A 20848-nucleotide genomic window follows, 5' to 3' on the forward strand; every position below is an offset into this window, starting at 1 on the left:
TCAACAACAAACTGTAAGCAAATGTAAATATAGCTTTGTGTATCTGAAAAGTCTTTACTGTAGAGGCCATCATTTCTGACAGTTTTTAAGAATGATTTCAGAAGACTATCCCTTTGTGTTTTACTGATATGTTTTAATATGAGATTCACCCTGCTCTTACAGCACATGCAGCAGGGAAATCATTATAATCAAATGTATTAATATATAAAGGAAAAATATGCCTGACACTTAAAAGAGCATTTAAATTCTCTAGGGCACTTGTGACATCTTCCTTTACTTTTGTTTTTTGTATAGAGGATTCTCAAGTGTTTGTGACACATCCATTTTTAAAATCATTGCATAACAGTTCTTTTCTTTAAAACTTCAAAAACCCTTAACGGGATTCAGCTTTTCTATTAACGGGATTATAAAGTTAAAAAAAATATTTAGACAATATTGCAGTTGAAATAGACTGAAGAATTTCTTACACATACTTTATTTGTGCTTCAGAAATTTGGGTATTTAGGAAGCCTACCATAATTGTTTTTCTTCTGCTCATCACAGAATCTATAATCAATTTAGCAAGAAGACATTTAGCCAATGCTTTGAAAGATCCATACATTAATATTGCCATGTCATTCTGTTGGTTGGGATTATGTTACTTGCTGAATGATTGCTGCTCATTTTTTGCCAGTATAATCAATAAAAGTGACACTGAGAAATCTGATCTTCCTTTTCTGCAGGCCAGCTTTGGGTGGTCTCCTTACATCATCTTTTCGGCAGCACCAGGAGTCCTTGGCAGCAGAAAGAGAAAGACGGCGTCAGGAGAGAGAAGAAAGGTTGCAAAGGATAGAACGTGAAGAAAGAAACAAATTCAAGTAGGACCCAAATTTGCTCTCAGTCTCTTGCTTTAATGTGTGATAGATTGATCAATCATTGAGACATTCAGTTGCAAAATAATTGAATTGATGAATAGTTTCTCTCTAGATACTTTTCTTGATCTAAGTGTCTTAAAAACTGATAGATTAAACACGTCATGAATTTTGGCATTTAATAAAAAAGCTATATTTTAAAGGCAGCTGATTATACTGCCTGGTTATGTACAGAGGCTCTGTTTTATTAGCTAATATACTCACCAAATTATAATCTCAGTGAGGTATAGGATTTGAAGGTGAAACAGTGGGACGAAGGTATCAAGAAGGGAGGAAGGGACAGCACTGAAATATCTTTCCTTTAAAGTTATGCAAAGTAAAAATGTCTTGCTGTATAGTAGTGATTTTTAACTACTTTTTCCTGCGTTTCTGAACACGTGTCTCTTCCTCCTGGAATCAGCAACTAACGGAAGGTAATCACCAAAATTGCTGTTCAAACCTTGGCCAGACAAATGTCATAGCTCAATGCAGGACTTTGCATTTTCACGTCTGAGAAAATGTTGTGTGATGTGGGATCCCAGGGTGTGCTGCCTGAGGACAGTAAGAGACAGGCCCCCTCAAGTTCTTCAGTACCTGCCTAGAAATCTCAGCAGAGATATTAACAAAGACTGCAGTGGGCCAAAGATAGATATGGAATCTATCTCTGAAATTGTTTGCCTTCATTCTGAAGAGTTTACACAAAGAAAACAGTTTTTTCCTCATAGACAGGAGTGAAAAGCAAGCCTATTTTAGTAGTTAGAATACATAATGTAATAACTTAAAGAATGGTAATATAAATGTTTTGTAGCCTTAGAATTGATAGTTATGGAAAAGATGGCACAGGGTTTCATGTTAGCTTGTTTATTAGTATGCAGGATTGTTTTCACTGTAATCATCCCTTTAGTAAGAAGTGGAAACAGGCTGCGATTTTGTGAATTTGGAAAGAGGAGTAACTTACAAGTGGTTGATTGATATTCTCCTGGCTCCAGAAGATAGCTAGTTTAGAGGGAAATGAGAGGCAGAGGGAAGGTGGAAGAGTACCATAATAGGATCTTTGGCAGCCAACAGCTGCCCAAGATCTCCTGAAACAGAAACAATAAGGTTGCAGTCTTCCAGCCTCTTCCAAAAACTCACCCTCTAAGTGGTATCATCAGGCTGCAGCAGGCTGCCATGGACAGCCAACATGATCTTTCAGAAAGGAAACTCCCAGACTGAAAAAGACAACAGGGTATTTGGCAGATTGACCTGTTTGAATAACAGATCTGCACATTTCAGTAGAGGCTGTCTACAGTAGTCGTTCTGTCACTAAAAGAGGTTTCTTAAAGTCAGAAAAAAAATCAAAATACACATTTTCATCCCTTTATTTCTTAAAGTCAGAAAAAAAATCAAAATACACATTTTCATCCCTTTATTTCTTAAAGTCAGAAAAAAAATCAAAATACACATTTTCATCCCTTTATTTCAGAGGCAGAAACTGATTCACTAAATGTCATGATTGTGCTACATATTTAAGATTTTTTTTTTCAGTTCCCAGTGTTTTCATCTTTTGGATTTGAGTTTTGTGATTACCAAAAAGTTGTAACTTTTGTTTCAGCAGAGGGTCTCCAAAGCCACCAGACTTCACAAACAGACAGCATCCCACAGTTGATTAAACAGTCTGGCAGGAGGAAGACAAAGTCACAGCAAGCAGTCATGGACAGTTTCATAAGAGTTCCTGGGATTTCATTATCATATCATCAGTCTGGCTAGAAACCCAGTCTCTGAAGATGTATTTTTGATTAAAAATAGCACTTGCAATTCAGTCTTTAAACTCGTGAGCTGTACTGGATTTACCATCATGACTCATTTGTTATCTCATTCTTTCCAACTCTGCCTCAGGAACATTGCACTAGGATCTGGCACCATTATTGACAAATTGAGGATAGTTTAATGGAGAGCATCACTAGTTGTGAAAGAGCTGGAGGACAGGAGAGCTGGAAGATTAGGAGAGGAGCTACAAAGCTTCATAAGTTATTGCTACCTGATGGAATGCTTTGCAGAATGAACATTTTTCCCAGTAGAAGGACTATTGTATCCTTTGCATATGTAAAACAATATGTCCTAAAATAAAGTGGCTGTTTTTCAGTTGTAAGGAAGAGTGAAAGTTGTCAGAGGGGAAGGAGTAATGTTAAAATTTGCCTGCTGAAGATTCCTGGAATACTTTTAAAATACTGTAAAAGTATAACATGTTCAGAATTCAATGCCTGTGGAGATGGCCTGAAACAATAGTATGTGTTCCCTGTTAAAGGACTTCTGAAGAGCACTTTCAAGCAGATGTTTGATAGCTATTGGTATAATAGATAATAATTAATTCATATAATGACACAATATAAAGAGGAAAAAAAAGCAGTTATTAATAGAAGGAGTAGTTCTGAAAATCTTTCTGGTACTCACAGCTTACACTGTGAAAGAATCTAGCAGATAAGTTGATAAGCAGATAAGTCTCATCAGTTTTGTCTGCCAGATTCAACTAAATATTAAAAATATATTGTAGGGAACCATCTTGCCATGATATTGAGACAGGGTGGAAATACACTGGGTTTTGCTGTGCTCCAAGTTAAATTTGCATCCATGTTTGTGGATGTGGCAGGCCTGTCCAAAATCATAGTACTCAAGCATCCAGCAAACTTGACTTGGCAAAAGTTAAATATATGGGTTATTTGAGGAGCTGTGGGAGTGGCAGCTGACATGAAAAAAAAAAAAAAAAGAGTTTTGTGTCTAAAGCTTGGGGTGAAAAATGAGGAAGTGAAAAGTTGTTATCTGTCCAATAAAGCTGCACACACCTTCTTGGAATGCAGAATTGTCCAACCCAGTAAAGCCACTCTGCTGTCCTGTTTCCAGCCATGGCAACTAAAACTCAGTAAGGAAAGGTTTCTTGGAAAGAAGGCCAATAGGTTTGTTCTCTGCCTCAGTCCATCCTGCCAGGGGCTGCAGTCACTGTCTTGAGGCATTCTGAGATGGAGCAAATGAAGGATGGTTTAATAGCCACTCATGTGCCTGCTTGCTATGGATAGGTGCAGTTCACTGAATCTCATTTCAGATAGCAGGTTTCATTTGCACGTGTCAAGTTTTTCACTTTTTGCAGGTGTTTTTATACTTACTTTTAATGACCTTCCAAACTACATATTTGGTGGTGTATGCATGCATAAGTGTACACTTTCCAGCAATTTTTGCAAAAAACAAACTTTTTTTTGACAGCAGCCTTCGTTGTCTTCAGTCAGTTTGTGTATATCACTCTTGATTTCTCCTACTGTACTTACACTTCTATTCTTACCTTTTTCTTCTGATTTCTGCTGCAATTTACTGTAATTCTCTTTCTAGCCGTGATTATTTAGACAAAAGAGAAGAACTGAGACAAGCAAGAGAAGAGAGGTTTGTATGTCATGCATCCATCCTTCCCTATCCTTCCCTCTGGTTGTTTGCACTTCCTATATTCTTTACTGTGGAGCTGTCATATGTTTACATTGTTAACTCTGTTTGCACAAAACACTTTATTCCAAAAGACTTTCTATAAGAAAGAAGTTGTTAAACAGCAGAACGAAGTCCAGCTGTAAGCACAAAAATAAATGAAGAGCAGTGAGAGTGCTTAAGAATGATTGATGAGCTTTAATCTATTTGTGTGGGAAATAAGCTTACCCCATTTGCCTCAGAAATTTGCCCAAATTTAGTAGAGTTATAAATTGAATAAGCCTGTCTTTTTCACCCAGTGAGTCCCAAGCTTTCTGGAGGGTCAGAAAAGGCAACTGAGGATAAAGGAAATTGGGGTCACAAGCATTGCAAAACTGCAGTGACAGGCTAATGGAAACGGCTCTGACCCACTCTCAGCATATTTTTAACTTTCAGGGCCAAGTTTTCTTTGCCGATCTCTTTAAACATCAGCAAGTAAATTACAAAGCTTAGCAGTGTTTATCATTGGGACATTGTTTTAGTTTTATTTAAATAGCATATTTAAAGGGAATTAGGGTTTGGGTTTTTGTTGGTTTTGTTTTTTGTTTTTTTTTTTTTTTTTATTTCAATGAAAAAGTTTAGAAACTCTGGGCTAAGCTGGGAAGTATGTGCTTATGAAGCATATTTTTCAAGGAATTCTCAACTAAGGACTTTTGCCTTTCAGTAGCAAGAGAGAGTAACCTCTACCTCTGTTAGTAATTGCATCCTGGAGGGAGTGCTTGTTTTTACCTGGAAAATATGCAAGTTACTGTACAAATAGATGAAAATTCATCCACAGTGCTGCAGTTCTGCTTTTATAGTCCTCTAGAGATTACTCTCTGGAGCTACTTTTACATTATCAAAATAAGAGAGCAGCCGTCTCAGAAATCATTGTATTGCTGTTTTTTTACTTGGGGTGGTGTGTGGTTTGGTTGTTTTGGGGGAGGGGTTGGTTGATTGATTTTTGGTTTTTGTTTTTGTTGTTTTGGTTGGTTGTGGTTTTTTTGGGTTTTTTTTTTTTTTTTCTTTTTTTCACAAAATCATCATACAGGAGACAGGGGTTTTTTGCAGACTGGAGCTTCATCTGTTGAGGCTGAAGTAGCTAATATTAAAAAAATATTTTAATATCTTTAAGAGTAAGAAAAGGTAGATGGGTTTTCCATTGTGCTTCCAGTCAAAACAATTGCAAATAATTTAAAGCATTTTCTGAAATGAAATGCATCTGAGCACACAAGCATCATACACTGATTTGAGCTGGGTAAAACCTTTTTTCATGAGCAAGCTCATTTGCAAGTTTTGAAACAGATTAGCAGTGAGTTCTCCAGACCTTTCTAGTTGTAAGGGAAAATGCCCACTGCAGCATTTCTGGGGAAGTGTTCATCATCACTGATGCACAATCTGAGACTATTTCATTGTTCATTAGTAATGTTTTGTTGTCCTCAGGGCTCTTTTGCACTGACATGTCAATCAGTTCCTACTCATGAAGAGGAAAGACATGTTTGCTATGACAGCACATAAATATTGGAGAAAACTTCTGCAAATGAAGTTGTGCACCAGTAGTCCATTACATTGGCATTCTATAACAGCTTTTTTATAAACACCATTGCGCAAATGAAGTTTTATTTCCCGTTGGAAGATGCATGTTACCTTGTTTTAGGAGAGTGCATAAACTTCAAGAAAATCCTATAGTCAAGATGCCTAAAATCCTAGTTAAAATCTGATTTGTAATTGTTCTTGCTGTTCAATGAGGTAAAGCCTTTTCCCTTTGCTTGATTGGGTGTTTTCCAGTGGTAATTAAAGAATAAAACTGAGAAAGGTGAGCTTCCAAACACTCTCTGGTGTCAGGTACAGTTCAAATGCTCTCCAGACCCATGACTTTCTCGACATTAACATTTTAAGTTGCCCTTAGGACATTACTCAGATACCTAGAGAACTCAAAATTATAATTTCATCTACTTGAAGATGATAAATCCAGTGTTTTGTTCATGAGGAATACCAGGTGGATAGCCATAGACTTTTGGCTCATTATCTGTAGAGAAGAGTCACCATAGCTGAAATGATGTCTGCAAGTTTCCATGATTTAAAAGAATATGGCAGAATATACAAGGGCAATTTGTCAATCCTGTAATGGAGGTGTGATAGCTTATCCTTTCAACTCCTTCAGATCTTGGTCTATATGACCTTGTGTATCTGCTGCTGGCATTCATTCATTATTAAGATATTTGTCAGAAACAAAAAATAACCTAAATAATGTCATTTATGAAGTGTGAAACATTAATAACTGATTTTTGAATGTTTTTTATTTCTCAGTTATACCTATTTGTTAAGCTTCCCATAACTAGTTCTGCTGATGTGCTGCCATTGGAGTTGCTGTTCTGGTTCCCTTTTTTGTTTCAGTATAATAGTCAGATATATTTTGAAAAGTCGCCTCTTGATGATATTCTCTGCTTTGCTGGTTGGCATTGCAGCACACAGCTACAGAAAATGTTAAGGCACCTGAAAAAGAACTGAGGACAATAAAGCATTGTGGCTCCCCGCATTAGAGAAGGATCCATCCAGATCTTTGTTGTGGTCTGTTGGCAAACTGCAAAACCCCCTTGGCAGCAGCCAGCTGGGCTGTACCTGTTTGTGCCAAGTGATCAATTTGAATGGCTCTTTATGAGTCTGGAATCCCATCTGCTCTGCTTGTGAGGAGGCAGAAGGCACTGTACGTAAGTGACCAATGTTCAAAGAAAGAGTGGCTTCATGAACTGTAACAAAACATCATGCTGATGCCAGAGAAATGCTTTCCCCTCTATTGAAAAGGCAAGATTCAGTCTTGAGAATTGGCTTTGTGTTAGAACTGTAAACAGTTCCTATTTTATAACCATGCAAGTATGTAGCTTGTTATATTTTCATCCAGAGTCTGTAGGGGTTCTTTTTCTTGCAGAATTTGTTCAAAGCCTGTGCATACCTCTAGAGGAATGAAAGAAAATGAGTTTGTTCTTCATTATTGCTGTTTGCAATAAGGCAACTTGCCTCTGAAAACACAAGGACTGCTCTTCAAAGGCACATTTCTGTGCTCTATATGGATGTTTGCAAATGTGCATGCGTGTGTGGCTACCATATGTACTAAGCATGTTTGTTACCACATATGGCTGACTTCTTTACCCTGCCTGCTTTTAGTGCACCCTCTTACACTAATTCGTGTTGTCAGTGATGTAGGAGGGGGAGGAGAGGTGTTCACTGTTACGAAGTGTTTACAACAGTGTGTTATAGGGAATGACCAGAGTGTTTCAGGGACATAAGCAGTAGTCTTGATTAACCTGTTTAACAGCTCACTTGTGGATAAGGCAAGCAGTCTAAAGCCCTATCCAGCTGTATTCATGAATTTATTCCTTAGCAAATAATGGTGGATAAAATTAGCAGACATCTGGAACAGGCACATATTTAAAAGTTATTTTGGTCGAAATGTATAAAGCATACTATGAAGAATATGATTGGTAGCTGGTCTTAATAAACAGTTAGTGAGTTCTGCCTGCCTAAAACGCAAAACAGATGTATCTTTGTTCTTTTAAAGTGACTTTGATGAATAAACTACATGTGACGTCAGGTACAAGCTATTGGATGTCTGAGTCCGGCAGAGAAATTTTTCAGAATAAAAAAAAGAAACTTTCCATTGTAGACTCTGGAGAGAACAAAGTGAATTCCAGTGCATTGCTCTCAGAGCAAATAGGAGCAGGTTCAGAATCTTTAGATAGTCAATCTAATGGTTTATTATTGTATTATTTTCAGGAAGATCTGTTTTGTCTGCTGCATTTTCCTCTCCTTACAGCAAGTCTCAGATTTTGGCAACTTGAATCAGTATTAAGGGGCTCTGGGTTTGGAGGGGTTTTTTTTCTTCTTTTGGTTGTTTGTTTTTTGGGGCTTTTTTTCCCCCTTCCGTTTTAGTTTTGAGAGAGGGAGGGCTGAGAGGAGGAGGAGGTGAAGGAGGAGGGTGAAAAGGAGGACAGAAAAATGCTCCCGAAAAGGAGAAGGACTGTGCAGACAAAATACTATAGCTAAAGCTTTAACTCTGCTGGTTTTTTGCTTTTGTATTGTAACGAGCAATTTAACATTTTTTCAGGGCAATAGTCTGCTTTGGTGTACACTTTCTGGCAGATTGAGCAAGCAGGCAGTTCAGTGCTGTACCCCTTGTGTCAGGCAGTCAGCTCATTCTCTACAGGTGTTTCATCCATAAACAAGCATCAGCCACAGGCTTCTTTTTCTTTACGGAAACCCTCTGGAATTTTACTTTCAGATACAAATACTTGGAGAAGTTGGCAGCAGAGGAGTATGAGAAGGAGCTGAAGAGTCGGAGTGTCAGCCGAGGCAGAAGTGAGCTGTCCTTGAACCTGCGATCTCCTTCAGCTCCATCCTCACCTGTACCCAGTTGTGTCAGCCCAGCATCCAGAGAGTCCCAGGAAGAGCTGAAAACTCCTTCCATCCCATGTGGAACTCCTCAGCCTTCAGAAGGTAAGTGAAAAGGAGGGCAGGGGGAACAATGCTGGGTTTATCAGTTTCTCTTGGGATAGTGATGATTTTTCGTGCATGAGTGCAAGATAATTACCTATGAGGCACCAAAGCAAAGAGTTCTACGTTGTTCCATCCTGTCTTCCTAAATTGCCTATTTTTCTGTATTGATTTGGATATCATGTTATCTGTTCAATATTAGGATACATTGCTAATTGTTGCTATGATTTATACTATCATTGTCTGTTGCTCTTCAAATGGAATAATTAGAGAATACAGAGTCCTAATATTCCTTATATATGAGGAGTTACTGAATACTAGACCAACAGTATTCCTGCCAACAGATTTTGCCTATGTGGATTCTCTGAAAGAAATGCAACAGATGAATGCCAGGATTATAATAACCTTCCAGTGGAGCACAGGCTGAATGTGACAAACTGAAAAGGTCTTGAATTGAAGGCAGGGGGAGTGTGTTGATTATTTTTAATACCAAGAAAAACTCTTAAAATTGTAGCACAAGTCATAAAGGACTTAAAAGAGACCACAGACAATTAGTAAAAAGGAAAGTGTAACTAGTGTTTGCACGGTTGGTTTGGTGTCATATAATTTATTGGTGTACAGAGCATTGCTTTTTGTGGGTGTTTGTGTGTCATTCTGCCACTTGCATCATGTACCTCTCCTTCAATCTTCAAAACAACACATGCCATACAGATTTATATTTGCACCACATGATGTTGCATTAACATTGGGAGCTAGAATGCATGTCAAGGGCAAATTATCACCATCACTCATTTTTATTTTATTTGATTTCCTGCTACATGCTAGTGGTGATTAATGCATTTGTAACTTGCACTGCTTGGTTTTATGGAGTGTTATGGCTGGTAGCATGCTATAAAGCAAGGCAATTTAAGAAAAATGTTACAGACACTGAATGCTGCATATGTTTGTCCTCACTGTACTAAGTAGGTGAAGTTTATTTTTTAGTTTTATATATTTTCCCAATTATATTCCCCAGTTTTCTTGTTTGGAACCTTAAGAGTCTCAGTGGAATCATTTGAACTTAGAAACCACAGATATTTTTCTCCAATACTGATAGTCAGAAACATCCCAACACCCATTTTATTTAGTGCTATATTGCTTTTAGAGCAAATAAGCTGGATTTTTCCACCATTAGGATTTCAGAGCTGGGTAGGGAGCAAGTATCTCTTGTGATGATTATTCTAACATATTTCTCCTGGAAGCATTAAAAAAATTGCAGTGTGAAATGGAGCAGCACAAACCATTTGGAGAATACATTTAGAGCAGGTGTACAGGGCAGCTTCAGACAGCCAGAATATGGCAAAGCTATCAACATGTGGGTAGACAGGACATCTCTACTAAAACTCCTGGCAGTACAGTAGGCATTGGAGGGCAACACCTGGCAAATGGACCACGAGGAGAGCATAGATGGATGGGGCAGGGTAGCCTTCCAGCCAAGGGTAGCTGCGGGCAGATGGCCAGGATAGAACCTGAACAGGGGCCTAAAATCTATATACTTCAGTGGGATCTGGCCATGGGGAATGACTGCTTTTTCAGACCTATCAAAAGTATTGAAAAGATCATAGAAGTCATGAACATGTGGGCAAGACGCACCATCTGGAAGTGCCCATATTGTTGGATATCTGCCAACAGGGGACAGGCTTAACCCAGACATTGTGCCACGGTCTCCATAGTGTTACTTGACTTCCTTATGCTCCATAATGAATTAAAATCTCAGTTTTACTGTTAGGAAGGGTTACAAATTCCACTTTAGAGGTAGAGAAAATGAAGCATTAACTTGCTCAAGCCAGTTGTAAGGGAAGCTGAAACAGAGCCATGGACAGAACTCAGACTACTTGCACCCCAAGCAGTTGGTTTTAGCATGGGGTTCACCATCTTCCCAAGCAGGAGTGAAACTGCAGAAGGATAACAGTTCCTTGGTTCTGTGCATAGGATGCTCTAAAGACCCTGCAAAAATGGTGTTAACAGATGTGTTATATTCATCTGCAGAATTCAGAACCTGAGGTCAAAGGCAAACAGCATTCATCTACTAGCAAAACATTAAGGGATTTTTGAAGCCAGATTTGTTTTATTCCTTTTGTGCTGAAATATCCTTTGGCCATTCAGTATCTACTGGTATTAAGAAGGAGGCAGATTCTGTCTGTGGAACTTTCTTTCACACCGTGAAATGTGTCAGTACCATTACCCAAAATACAAATCTGGACTTATTGAGCTGAAGTGTTTTCTCGTATAAAACAATTGGTTCCACTGAAGTAATCAAGTCTTGTAGGACTTACTCTTGTAAAACTTGTATTATGGCATTCAGAGGAAATGAAGGCAGGCAGTCCCATAACTGCAAAAAGGAACTTTTTTTTTTTTTTTTTCAGAGCAGCTACTTACTCTTTTGTAATTTCATTGGAGAGTATTTTTAAGTGCAAGTATGCAGTAAAGAAGGAGCAACAATAAGTGAGACCTGTCTGAAATCTACAAAGGAATTTCAGATGAACACCTTTCTGAAAGAAGCAGCTTTTTTAGCACTTGAGAAAGTAAGCAGGCCAACCTAAGTGCACACTGTGGACAGTGGGAGACCTTCTGAACATAGTGGTAGTGGAGCATGTTCAAATGCTGCCCAAAGCATGACTGATAAGAGCATCTCGGCAGAAGGGGGAAGCACCAGAGTGTGAGCATGCAGTGAGGCCAAAGCAGCCACAGTTGTAGAGCCAAAGGAACCATGATGCAGAAAGTCAGAGGAGGAACTGGGGTGGGAGGACAAAAAAGGATTGTTTCTGACTGCACGAAGAAAGAGCCAGTTCAGTCTGCACCTGTTCTTACTAACACAAGGGATGGGAGGAAAAGATTGGAGTGGGAGTGGGGAGAGATAAGGAGTCCCTGCACAATTCAGAGGAAGAGGAATCCTATGCTGTAGTAGCTGAAGGGAGCTAAAAGCCAAGACCTTAGGCGATGCCTGAAAAATTGAACCAAGAGGTCTTGGGCAGGCACAGACATTTTCAGACTTTACATGTATCCGCAAGGGACACTCAGCATGTGTATCTCATACCTCCATGAGGAAAGCAGAGAAAATAGATGAGGATGTGGTTGGCTAATCAATTAGCCTGACAGGAGATTAGATGTGAGCCCAGAGGGATATTTCTTCTCTCTGAAGGCTTATGGAACTGGAGGGTTGAGTTCTTATCACCAGGATACAGCATCTTGTGTCTGCTTCAAAGTTGATTTATACTTGAGTATTAAAGGAAATGTCCATATCCCTCTACTGCAATGTAAGTTCTTAGGCTTGCATTTCAGAAGGGATCAGCTTGTAAAGGTATCATGCTTCTTTACATCTCAGGCACACGTTCTTTGCTGTTGATGCTTTTTGATTGGACCAGGCTTGCTTTCCAGAGTCTTTGCACTCTTCACCAGCAGAAGTCTGAGGACAGAGGATAGAGTCTTGTCTGTTATTTATTTCTCTTGCCACCTGTAAGGTTGCCACTTCAGATAGTGTTTTGTCAGGTATGAAAATGGACCCAGTAGATGTGGGACTGAAAGTTTGAGCTCATTTTGAATGGGCCACTACGAAGCCTTCACTGAGAGTTGTGTTTTTAAACATCTTCAGAAACTCTCACTAGTATCACTGCAGTGGATTACATTATAGAAATGTAAGTGATGGACACGTCTAGCTTGCTGGCTTTGTTCTCTTGACAGTGTTTCCTGGCAGATATGATTTTTGTTCTGCTTCTTAAGGGAAGTGCTTCTGAACTTAATTCACTATTTTCAAGTGATTTGGGGTGTAGGTGAATGGTTTGATATTATCCCTGAAGAGAGAGAGAGAGGCTGTCAAATATCCTTGTTCTGGTACTTAGATTTTGTTATTCCTTGAACTCAAAAGAGCAGCCCATTTCAGTATATTGCTCTTTTCTCTTTGTTATGTATTAGATTTTGCTAAATTGCTCCGTATTTCTGGTATGTGTGGAATATTTCTTGTTAGAAGAGTATCTGGAATTCTTTTGAACATTCCAATTTTCTCAAGCATTTCTTTCATCTCTTCTGATTTTTTCTATTGAATCTTCAGTGCAGCTCCATGATGACAAAGTTGCAATAAGCATTAGGAGTCCTGGCCATGTTTTAATCAGCTTCTTTCTCCATCGGAGCTGTTGGAGTTGACCTTTTTGGTTATTGCATGACAGTTGGTTTGTTTGAATTTTTTTAGGGAGAAATATCTAAAATTCATATGAAATTATGATTATTCATAGATGAATTGATCATATTTGTATATATGAACCATTGAACCATGGCAAGCTGAAAATCTTTCTTGCTAAAGGACCACATTGTTTCCAGGAACTCCTGAAGAATTCCTAAGCTTCCATCTCAGTCATATTCAAATCTTGGCTTGACTTTAATATGTTCTCATTCTATACCTACACACTGACAGCTGCAGTGAGAAACACATCATTGGGATTTGCAGTATCTGCCAAGTTCTTGACAGCCCTGTGTAATTTTGATTCTGTCCTAGGCAGTGTCATATATAGGTAAAGTACATTTAGAGAAATGAGGCATGGGCAGAGGTGCTTGCATATCTAGTATTAGACTTTTAGGTGCTCTCAATGAAAAAGAATGTAGTCTTCATTATTTTGGCTTATATTTACTTAGGATAAATCTACTTACCTGCTCGCTAGACGACTGAAATATTTGGATTGCGTTCCAGTATTTTAGTGTGGGGTTTTTTTTTCCTTCAAAGGTTCATATAGTACCTGAAGAAATTCTCATTGTATTTCATGTACTCCAAAGACAATGAGAAGTCCAGAAGACTATTCTGCAGTATTGTAATGAAAAATTGTTAACAGATGGGCAAAACAAGTATGACTTGGTCATTATAGTTCAGTCACCCAACACAAGATTTAGTACAGAGGGAATTTGGGAAGTATGCAGAGCTAACGTGCATGCCCATTTTTGCCACTCTTTGCATGGCCATTTCAGGTTTCAGAGAACTGTGAGCTGCTCGATGTGAATATGTGTGGATGCTCTTCAGTTTCTTTGCAGCATGCAGAGAATATTTGCATGTGAAAATCTGCTGTTACCGCTAAAAACCCTAAAGGTGAATAAATTATTTTTACTGGGAAAGCCAGGAAGAGAAAACCAAGTGCACTATCAGCAGTGTTTGCTGTGTGCCAGCTGATAAAAAAGCTCATCGTGTGCCATATGCCAACCAATTGGAAACTAAATATGTGCCATATGCCAAGCAGTTGGAAACTTTGCTCAGTTTTGATGTGGCTATTCTGAAGTAAATGTGCATGAAACAACATATGTTTTTTGTCAGCCAAATGTGTGACAGTGCCATTTCCTGACTATGCCATTCAAGTGTGTTATTAAAACTAATATTTGTATTTTTTTTTGTTGAAGTGTTCCTCATCAGGTGAAAAAAGAACTCTTCCAGATCTCAAAGAAAATTCAACCAAAAGCCACAATCACCCTCCTTTTTGCTTTTGTTTTTGTTTTTGGTTTTGTTTTTTTAATCTCTTCTTTCCTGGCTCTGTCTAGGCACTGAGTTGTCAATGCTCAGGTGAGATGCCCATTTTCTGCTGGTTTGTTCAAATCCTTGTGCGAGTCCAACCCTGCATCTGTGGAAGTATGTATAAAAATAGTGGGCTGGCTCCAGGCAGCGAGTGAGGGGCTTGCCAGGCTGCTCTCACGTGCAGTGCTGTCATTGCACAACATCCATCAGTCTGTTGCTCCTAATGTTCCTGAGCATGCCACGGACTTGCGTTTTATTTTCTTTCCATAAGGCACTTGTACAACTCTCACGTCACTCTCGTTTAGAGGGGTGAACCTGAGATGGCTCCACTGTTAAGTGAATCTCTTTCTCCCATTGTTCTCTCCACCAGTGAGTGCCAGTGAACCCGAACCAGAGACAGAGACAGAACCAGAAGCAGAGCAGGAGGCTGAGGCTGAGGCCAAGCAGGGAACGGAGACACCCAAGGAAATAGAGGCTGCAGAGGTGGGACCAGAGAGTGAGGTGGAGCAAGGACCAGAGAGAGAGCCAGAAGAAAGTGCAATACTCAGTGAAAAGGAGAGGCAGAATGAGGAAGTGAATGAAAAAGACAACTGTTCTGCATCCAGTATATCTTCAGCAAGCAGCACTTTAGAGAGGGAAGAGAGAGAGGACAAGTTAACCAGTGACAATGAAACTGGTAAAGTGAAGCTTTTTCAATAATCGTGGGTTTCTGGTGGAAAAAAAATGTTAAATTAGCAGCTCTGATATTGTGTTAATTAGCTAACAAATCTTTGCACCTATCTAAGACTTTGTTCACCATGGCCAAGTCTTGTCTACTCTCTGCTTGAACATCCAGACTATGCTGGGATTACTATGTTTGAGGAACATTAGGGTCTTGATGAAATAAAGTTTCAGTTGATTTGAGATTTGAATTTTCTTTCCATAAGATTAATATATTAACTACTGAACCACCACATTGTAGAGACTTGCATGTCTAGCTCCTGGAGAATTTATTTAGGATTCTGTACATAAGTCAGTGAGACAAAGGGCTGTGCTGACATGATTCGTCATGAAGTTCCAGATATCTTTTCTCATTATTATAGTGGAAAAGGAAGGGCCGTGAGGGCTGAGATGTTTGTTCCTTCCCTTCAGTTCTTCTGTCTTGGTCAGGCTTCAGACAGCAGAGAGAGATACGCAGGTCTGGGCTATGGCCATCTTTAGCTCATGTGGAGGAGGCACATGAAATACACCTTGTATGGAAAAGACCGGTTTCATGGTGCTGAGGGATTCTAGTCAAGTACACCACCAGGTACCAGCCTGAAAAGGTCAGTGCCCAGCATAAGAAACACCTTAAGTGCCAAGTTTCTGCTCAGAGAGATAATGATAATCAGAGTTTGTCATTCAGGTCAGGAAAGGAGTGAATAAAAGGCAGATTTTGACTTTATTGATTACTCTTTTCTCTTTTTTATAGGGAGGTAAAAGACTGTAATGTAATTAGGGCATTTGATTCCCAAGTTTTCTTTGGTCTGAACCATGGAATGCATTGTCCTATATTTTCTAAATTCTAGATAAGAAAATGAGATGTGCTTCACAGTGTGGAATAGTTCTATTCTGTCCTGAAAGAGGAGGGATAGCTCTGATTCCCAACAATTACGTCATAGACATAAACTGTCAGATTGAATTGTTCAAGTTCAAATCTGTCCCATTTTTTCCTGAGAAGCATTAAGTGAATTTCATCTTAAATTTTAGAGCTAATTTCTTTTCAGTCAGCACCAAGATTGAGTTACTTAGAATGCTATTGTATTCATAAAAATGTAGATAGATATATCTGTAGGAAAGACTTGTGTGGGATCACAGATGAAGGATGTTGTACAACTGTGGCATAGTCCAAGATAGTCCAAGTGAAAATAAAGAACAGTTGCAAATTTTTCCTCTTTGTCTGTTGCCGACCTGTTACTACTCTAAAGTCCCTATGTACTTTTGTTAAAAGCTAAGAAATATACTCTTACTAAAACCAACATCTTGAAATTGTCCTACACTACCAGTAGACCAAAGGTTAATTTGGTAGTGCTGTATAAGAGGACTCATATAATGAATTGTTTCCTCTCTAGTAGGTAATGAGTTTTGGAAAGCAAACAAGAGCACTTTCTCCAGCAGTTCTGACATTCCCAACAAGCATTTTGCTGTTTATGAGATAGCCCATTGTTTTTGCCCAGGTGCATTGAGGACAAAGGAGTAAAACCCTTGGTGCAAACTTCTTCATTATCTATCCTGCCAAATTTGTCTTCCAACAAGTCTTGTTTCTCCAATGGTATTTCAGAGCTTTACTTGTGGAGAGGAGGGCAGAAGAAGGCCACCAAGGTAGAAAGAGTCTTCAGAGAAATGATCTTTGATCAACTTGGACAGTTGGAGGCAGAACTGGGGAATGCAAATTACAGACTGTATCTGGGCAAATTCTCATGAGTAGTTTTGCAAAGGGATTAAACACTGGGGGATCCCATCTGGTGAAACGGAGGGGGTTAGAGCATGTGGGTTTTGTGGGATGGATCTTGGGAGCCATCTTGAGCATCTTTGAAGGAAAGGCTTGGAGTAGGGGGAAATCCTCTGCAAGGGTGCAGCTGGGTAAAATCTATGGTGTGGGAAGGAGTTGTATGGTGAAGCTATGTTAGAGAGAAGTCTAAGAGACTGCCTCAGGTGACAAGTACTGGTAAGAAAGCAATCCCATGGATCAAGTCTGAAGAAAAATGAGCAGATAATGCAAGCAGTCAAGCCACCTGCAGGAAAGTAGGTTGTATGCATTTCTGAAAAAAAAGTCTTTCTTTTGTCTGGGTTTAAACCTCTGGACTGATTTTAAGACATAGTTTAGAGCTTGATCTAAATAGAGGCAGTAGTCACTGCTGTCCATACACTTTATGCTGCAAGGCCCTACTTTTTAATGTGGTGTTGTTTTAAGGGAGAGGAGGCGGGGAGCTGTGGGGCCTTGGATGTAGATCTCACCAGGACACCTTCTCAAAACACACATCTAGATGTTGTGGTAAGAAAGCATTGACAGAGCAAAAGATATTTAAAATTCCAAGGTATTGAAAAAGGTGGGAGCATAAATGAAGAAACCAAGATACAATAGGAGTTTAAGAAAAAGGGAAACCTACAGGTATAAAAGAAAATCTTTAACCACGAGGACCCCCAAAAAAGGCAGGCTAGCGATCAAAGTAAAATGATGAAATAAAAGAAGCAGAGTTTATGAAAAATGTATTAATAAAATGTGTAAGGACTATGGGGAACAGAAAGAATTCCATGCAGGAAATACAGTAAGTGTGAAGAATTATCATTGTTGCACGTTTAATCACTTTATCTGACGCCCACTGGAAAAAGGAGCACCACAATTTTTAGACACATTATCCACATTGGTTAGCAATATTAAATTCAGGGAAATGGAGTCACAGAGACGCTTACATCATATATTTTTACAGTTTGACCACTATAATTTGTTATTTATGGTGCTGTCTCAAACATGGTATTTTGCATATTATTGGTGAGAAAAGCAGTAGTCAGAAAGATGAAGCTTCGTTACAGTGAAATGTTAAATGAATGTGATGTGGGAAGGCCAACAGTCTTTCAACACTGACATATAACAGAGAGGTTAACAGTGGTTGATGAGCAGCATATTCAAAATTATTTTATAAAGGTTTTCGTCTTATAAACAGCTTTTAAAATGTTTCTTATGCTTACACTTACTCAATTGCCCTGAGAGCTGTACCATAGGCATGTAGCCTGCTTTGGAATTCCAAGTCTGTTCTAAAGATGACTGGGGTGTTCTGAGGATCTAAAAGCTGCCCTTCCCTAGCCACCAGGGTGGGAGGAGGAGGAGTAAACAGCTACATGTTGACCTTGACATCAGGCAAGGAAGATTTCTTTCATATGAAAATTTTCCTGGGGTTTTTCCAGTGCATGGCCAGATGAAGAGTACGATGATAACCTGTTTTGTGTCATTGTCATGATATTTTAGTCCCATGCTGGAATACGAAAGGTTGTGAGAATTAATGTACTGTGTAAAATGAGCTGAGATAGCAAGGACAAAATGAAACCTGACAGATTTCAGGAGAAACCCAAACATTCAAATCCTGAAAGTGATATAGTCCCTCCCAAGCTGCATATTATGCTTTACTCCCTTTCCTTTTTTGAGATGTACTCCCAACACATCAAGATGAGGCCATGTATCAGCACTGTATCTTATTTCAAATTTTTCACAGTAGCTGCTTACCCAATTTTAGACTAGTTGTACATGAGTCCCCAGAATGGTTTTTTTTGTGGGTTGAGGCATGTTCTTGGTGCTTTTACTTCCTTCCCTTGACTCTTCCCATCTGTGTGTGTGATTGCAGGTCCGTGGTCACAGACCATTCAGGATGCTGGTGTGAATGAGCAGTGCAGCAACATCCTCAACAACAAGCGGTTTATGCTGGACATGTTGTATGCGCATAACAAAAAGCCCAAAGATGAAGAGGAAAAGGAGCTGGAGGCGAAGGAGGAAAAGAAGGAGACGGAAGAAAGCGAAGAGTCACTCACTAGCCTAGCCAGCAGGATCTCTATTCTTCAGGCCACAAAGCAGGCCAAAGATGAAAGTGTCAAAAAGATGGAGATTGGAAATCTGGATAACCAAGGCAGTGTGAAAGCCTTTGCAGAAAAATTTAACAGTGGTGAGCTGGCTAAGGGGACAGCAGTGCCTGAAGATGAAATCAGTGAACAGGTCCCTGAGAAAACACCGGCACAGACAAAGAAGGAATCTGATTACATCTGGGATCAGCTCATGGCTAATCCTCGAGAACTTAAAATCAAAGACATGGATTTTACAGACTTGGGGGAGGAGGATGATGTAGATGTGTTGGACATGGATATGGGTCCTGGGGACTCCCTTGTTCCCCCTCCTCCACCTCCACCTTCTTTTCTGGGTTTGCCTCCTCCACCACCTCCTCCCTTGTTTGGATGTCTGCCTCCACCTCCACCCTCTGCTAATTTATTGGCTCCTCCTCCACTGTTCAACAGTCCTCAGGGTTTAGGGTCACCCCAGGTTTCTAGGGGTCAGCCAGCATTTATAAAGAAGAAGAAAACCATCCGTCTGTTTTGGAATGAAGTACGGCCATTTGAGTGGCAGTGTAAAAACAACAAACGCTGCAGAGAATTCCTGTGGTCGAAACTGGAACCCATTAAGGTGGACACTTCCAAACTGGAGCATCTCTTTGAGTCTAAATCCAAGGAACTGCCTGTCACAAAGGTACAGCTTGTATTCAGTTTGCTATTTTTCTGCTATTGTATTGGTATTCATTCTGAATTAGATCTAGGTGATTTATGTTGTTTGTGTGGAAATTACTGGATGTGTTTCTAGCTTGGTGTATGACGGAAGATATTCCATGGCCTGAGATGAGCCTAGGGTGGTGTATGTGCCAAGTTGCCCTCCTGTCTCAAGTCTGCCAGTTGTGGGATATCACTCTAGGTAGCGAATACCAACAAATTTTACATTAGATTGTCCACAGCTGAGTGCCAAACTAGATATTGGAATCTGAAATACTTTCTGTTGCATTCATAAAAAGGTCACAGCATGGTGATTCATAGCTGTGTATTTGACAGTTCTTCACTTGGTAATATTTTCCTAATTATTATGTGGAAAGGTTAGAATATCAGACTGGATCTGCTGCAGAAAGTCTACACATGTGCATTGTTCTAAAGGATCAAATTATCAGCTGGACCATGTTTACAGCTGAGCTCTGCAGGGGTGTTGGGGTTTTGCTTTGTACTGGTGAAAAGGCCTATTAAAAATCTTTAATTTATGCAATGTGGCAATTTTAGGATAGACGCTGGCACAGGAAATACCTCTGTAGCTGGGATTCCCTCTTAGTATTGTTATAAAATAAACTCACAAAAGCTCGTGACATGGCTGTTTAACATTAGAATCAACAACAAAAGGAAGCTTTTTATAGTTACATTTAGGAGGAATTTGAAGTAGCATTAAAAAAGTTATTAGCCTAAACATTTGTTTTTCATGGCTACATAAACTCTTTTTCTTCTAAGCAGCATAATTGGTATCAGAGAAACAATGTTTTTTTCCAGTTAATACAACAGTTAAAAAAAGTCCATCTCTCTTAAAATCAATGAATCACTTGTGTGTTTTCTCTGTATGCCTATATGCCTTATAGTAACATAAAAAACAGTCAGCACCTCAAATATTTTACTTTTCTTTAGCTAGAGAAAGTTCTTATATCTATTATGTATTATAGATATTATTATTTGGTCCTACTCCGGGGAATCTGGATGTTCCACAGTAAAGGTTCTCTGTGTCACTTGGCCAGTTTATTAACTCAAAATTTTCTAATGGTTACTCTTGATCTTCTTGACCAAGTAGAAACATTGAAATTTCTATAATCAAGCCCCCAAGTACCTAGCAAGCAACAGGTACATAAAGAGAAGGCTCATGTAGATCTGCCATCACTGCTCTTAGCTGAAT

General features: G+C 39.2%; 1 protein-coding gene across 5 annotated transcripts in view; it reads left to right on the forward strand.

Annotated features, from left to right (window-relative positions):
• Positions 1 to 20848, forward strand: part of FHOD3 (formin homology 2 domain containing 3) — a 368131-nt gene that overhangs the window by 286216 nt on the left and 61067 nt on the right. For 3 of the 5 annotated variants that reach the window (XM_066327035.1, XM_066326999.1, XM_066327017.1), the window contains 5 exons: positions 723 to 857; positions 4251 to 4301; positions 8635 to 8849; positions 14744 to 15049; positions 18732 to 19621. In XM_066327035.1, the coding sequence (XP_066183132.1) occupies positions 723 to 857; positions 4251 to 4301; positions 8635 to 8849; positions 14744 to 15049; positions 18732 to 19621 (1597 nt within the window). The remainder of the gene's footprint in view (positions 1 to 722; positions 858 to 4250; positions 4302 to 8634; positions 8850 to 14743; positions 15050 to 18731; positions 19622 to 20848) is intronic. The other 2 variants (XM_066327008.1, XM_066327025.1) reach the window with 1 other exon arrangement.

Source organism: Sylvia atricapilla, chromosome 1, assembly GCF_009819655.1.
Source record: "Sylvia atricapilla isolate bSylAtr1 chromosome 1, bSylAtr1.pri, whole genome shotgun sequence".
NCBI classification, from domain to species: Eukaryota; Metazoa; Chordata; class Aves; order Passeriformes; family Sylviidae; genus Sylvia; species Sylvia atricapilla.